The sequence below is a fragment of the Diabrotica undecimpunctata genome, unplaced genomic scaffold, assembly GCF_040954645.1.
Source record: "Diabrotica undecimpunctata isolate CICGRU unplaced genomic scaffold, icDiaUnde3 ctg00000507.1, whole genome shotgun sequence".
NCBI classification, from domain to species: Eukaryota; Metazoa; Arthropoda; class Insecta; order Coleoptera; family Chrysomelidae; genus Diabrotica; species Diabrotica undecimpunctata.
In genome coordinates this window covers 17,297-21,988 of record NW_027311917.1, presented here as the reverse complement: position 1 = coordinate 21,988, position 4,692 = coordinate 17,297, and the positions used below count along the sequence as shown (strand labels likewise).

General features: G+C 35.6%; 1 protein-coding gene across 1 annotated transcript; it reads right to left on the bottom strand.

The window, feature by feature from the left end:
- Positions 1–1,874: 1,874 nt before the first annotated feature.
- On the bottom strand, positions 1,875–2,594 carry LOC140431266 (uncharacterized). The gene has a single exon (XM_072519203.1). It carries the CDS (start codon positions 2,592–2,594, stop codon positions 1,875–1,877), a length of 720 nt encoding a protein of 239 aa, XP_072375304.1.
- Between the last annotated feature and the right edge of the window lie 2,098 nt (positions 2,595–4,692).

The window sequence follows — 4,692 nt, the reverse complement described above, 5'->3', positions numbered from 1 at the left end:
CAAAAAATGTTACATACAACAGTATAATTCTGAACTAACGATATAGAAAGACTATATATACCAGTGTTAAATTAGATTAAAAGCTTTTTGTTTTGTAGTTGTTACCATACTTGTACGTTGTTAATAAATAAATTTTGTTACGAAATTAAATTTTTAAAAAATCCGTTTTCGGCTTTGACATTCGTAACTCTGACCTCGGTAACATACATCACATATTGTGTTCATATGGCTTAGGCACACATTTTTTCTTACATTTAATGTTTTTGCTCGTGGATATGTGTTCATCGTGCCTTATTTATAGGCATATTGTCACTGGTTGTTACTGCATTACCTAGAACTCTTTTCAGAGAGTTTGGAAGAGATTTTAGTTGTGACTTAACTTATTCACATTTGGAGAAACTTCAAACACAGTATTGTCATTTATGTGCATAGTTGACAATAAGATTACATTTTTATTTTACTTTGGGCAATATTCATAAATTATTCATTCACTTTATTCATCTAAATAACAAGCTTGCAGGAAGAACACTGAACATCCAATTCGAAAACACCACACTCACTTACAATAAAACACCAAAGTAGCTTGGGGTGACTCTTGACAGAACCCTATCTTTAAAGGAACATCTGTCAAATTAAGGTTTAAAATCATTTTCGTAACTAAATTCAATTACGTCGTTCTGGCATTGCGAAGAAAATGTAAAATCATGTAAACATGCAACAAAACCCCAAACTAGCCAAATTTGCAGATACGCCACTTTGGCTTTGTACCGACGATATTATTTCATCCTGACGTTGGTTACCTTTTGTAAGTTCATTGTTTAAAGCTTTCAAGTATTGACTTTCAATATTAGTACATTTTAGATCACATGTTAGCTCATTGATTTCTAACCTCAACTCAAGAATATCACTGTTGATCACACCATTTTCAGAGGACTTATCACTCTCCCTGTATTCCACCAGTTGTTTGATACTTTCACTCACTTTTAACGAGTCTGGCATCTTTTTTTTTACCCTACACTGCGCAATTTTTTCTATTTTTGCAAAACTTTGACTGATTGACGGAAAAATATTTTGTACATTAATTTTTTTTAAATTTGACAAAAATAATAAGTGATTCATAAATGCATCATGGCGTGTATAATAACTATTATGTAACCTATATATTAATGGTCAGGAAACAAGTGTGGTTTATTGTGTATGAAATATTTTAAAACAATTTTTGTCCTTATTGAAACACAAAGCCGTTGAGCACTTTTCACATAGTACAAATGTTTGTGAATGACAATTAGGTAACTTACATCTTAATCTTGTAGAATTCCATTTAGGAAAATGGCCTTCATTGTCAAGTCGAACATCTTTGGGTGGAAGCGGCATTACATTACCCCTCTTTTTCTTAGATTCAATTTCCTCTTGAACTGACGAAGGTCTTCCTCGTTTGGATCGTTCCGTTCTGCTTCCTATACTACAAAGTGTTCTTGCCAACTGGATTCTAAATTGAGCCATCTTAACCCGGCGTCACATACGTGGATTTTTCTGTCATTAGTACATATGTGGGGTGTGACAAACCCCAATTTCTAAGAAAATCAGAATTTTTTCTGGCAGTTTTTTTATATGTTTTCCAATTTCATGGTCTGAAGTGATCATCTAAGGACTATTTAAGCAAAAAAGAAATAATCAGAACACCTTTATTCAAAAGAAATTAAAAATAAACTAATAATAGGCAATTCTCCAAAAGCAAAAGCCACAACTTAACTGAACAATCTTACCAAAAAATATAAACACCATATGATCAAAAATACAATAGTAAATGAAAATCTAATAGTAAGATAATACAAGGAAAAACTCTGCCCGGTTGTACAGTGAAAGAAAAAAAATTAATCGCTATTTGAATTCATGCAATTTTGACAACTTATGACAGCATGCTCCAGGCACAGTAATGATTCACAGTTCGAACAGAAATATTTAGTTTTTCGATCTCGGCTTCTTGGACATACTGAACATCTTCCCATGAGTTTTGGAATCTTGGCAGGTGGCACTGCAGGGGCATATTGGTCAAAATGTGCAATGTTTTGACGAATACTCCTTGGTATTCTTGGATTATTTTTTCTTTCAGATATGTGGTCCTGGATCAATTCAAAGCCCAACATTTTAAACAATCTTCTGGCAAGTTTGAAATCTTGATTGTTTTCTCTGTATATCACCAAAGCATTTATGGCGGCTGTATTCAAGAGAGAAAACACGATCGTAAGAGGCCATCTCCGTGAGTTTCTAGATACGTTATATGATGCAGACAGTTCATCCACTACATGTACTCCACTTTTAGTAAAGTTGTAGAAGCTTATTATTTCTGGTAAATTTTTATCGCCAGTTGCTTCATCAATAGCTCCATCATGTTGCGTGGTGGACAACAGTAGGGCGTTTTTATTTTTTTTTTTCGGCACATACGATAAAAGTGTAATATCTTTCTGAAAGCCAAATAAAGATGTCATTTGTTCTCTGTTCTGGACTGTCAAAAATTGTGCTGGGATGCATCGTTTGTTCTTTCTCAGCGTGCCTACTAACGTAAGTTTATGCTCGTTCAGCAATTTTATCATTAATTCATAACTAGTGTACCAGTTGTCAAAGGTCACATTTCGGTTGGAACCAGAAATAGATTGTATTAGCCCCTCTACTATATCTATTGGGGAATTACTAACACTGTAAGGACCTCCTGGCTGTCCTTCCTGCATACACTTCCAAATTTAAAACGTAGTACGAACGGGCATCAACTAGGGCTTGCACTTTGATCCCATACTTTGCAGGCTTGTTGGGCATGTACTGTTTGAAAGCACATCTTCCACGAAAAGACTCCAACTTCTCATCTATCGTCACATATTGAGAAGGAGTGTAGGCCTGCTTACAATTTTCAATAAATTTGTCCAGAATTCCACGAACTGGAGCTAATTTGTCAATCGCCAATCTGTCTTTACGATTCTCGATGTTATCGAACCGAAGACAGACCATCAGGAATTGGAAACGATTTATAGACATCGTATTGCGGAATATATCGACACCAGTCCCATCTGTTTGCCATAAGTCTCTCAAATTCTGACGATTAGAATAAAACATACCTGCTAAATAAAGAAGTCCGATAAATGCTTTAATTTCACATTCATTGGTTGGTTTCACCATGCATTTATTTTGATATGCAATTGATTTTTGTTGAATTTTGAGATTGGTCCAGCGCACTATGTCTTCGATCATTTGTCGGTCAAAAAACAATTGCCAACAATCTAAAGCACGTTTAGAATTTTTTGCATAATGCTTCACACCCGGCAAATCAGTAATAATGTTCTCTGATCTTGTTCGAACCCGTTTATTATTTGAAGCAAGTTCCATTGTGTTCCGTCTTTTCCGAGATACATTTCTTCGTTTCTTGGAGGTCCGTCAGTGCTTTTATTTTCCGTCTCATTCTGAAGTTCTGTTTTTGATGTCTCCATGTCTGAATCTCCGTCAGAAACTACATCTTCTATTGCGATATCCTGCTCCGAGTCGAGTGTTGTGGTCGCTTTCAGAGATATGGTCAATATCGTCATCGCTTCTCGATTCGATGGCATCGTCATCAATTTCCGCCCATAGAGCTTCAAGCTTTTTCTGTTCCGCTTCGTATAACATGATATTTTAGCTAAAAAATTAAACAATTGAATATGCAGATTCAAATAAGTCAAAAATAAAAACTTATAATGTCAAAATTGCAAACGCGAGTACATAGGTGGGGTTTGACACACCCCAGAGCGTTTCAGGCGCGTGTAACTTCACTCACTGCCTACAATGTACTGAGGTAACGCCTGAATTCGATGGTGGGGACATTTTTGGGAAGCTATTGGGGTGGACGTGCGCATAAGTCTGCTTTTGATTTATTTTAAGAGCGATATTTGGGAGCTGGGGTTTGTGAAACCCCACATATGTAGTGCCGGGTTAATACGAATATCAATGTACACGTGTTCCGCTCTATTAACATAATACCACGGCGTTACATTCACAAATCACAACTAAATTTTGAAGTTTCGCTAAAAAAGCTTAAGATGTGGGATTCCCCACTGCATACCCACCGAACCGCGTGTATCGGCGGGGAATTACCTATCCAATATGGCATATGAGATTACCCTTGTTAAAAGAAACTGGAAACTCCACGAAATCCCATATTTTTATTTTTAATGTTTTATTATGTTACGGTTTATTATTATTATTAATTATATAAATTGTGGACATCGAAAAAATCTGTAGATTTTATTAAAAATCGATATATCTGTAAAATAATTGAAAAATCAGTAGAAATACCGATAAATCGGTAGGTCTGGCCGGATTTTGAATTTTATATTTCATAATGATAGCCGTGGCTATATCAACAGCCTCGTCCTCGTACATTTCGTCCACTGCTCTATTCAGATGATTACGTATTTCGTTCAACGATTCATGCATTCATACTCATACGTATGACATATAGAATGTCCTATCTACTATTTGTATAGCGCAGCGCAAGCCAGGAAAAGCATGTATGAAAATTAATACGTATTAGTGAATTCATCCGACTACTCCTTTATTTAGTACTATTACGTATTATCCGAATATTTACAAATAGATACAGGCACATTCGAAAGGTACTGTGAGGTGCTGATTGAAATAAAAATTAGCAGCGCTTAAACCGCGAAA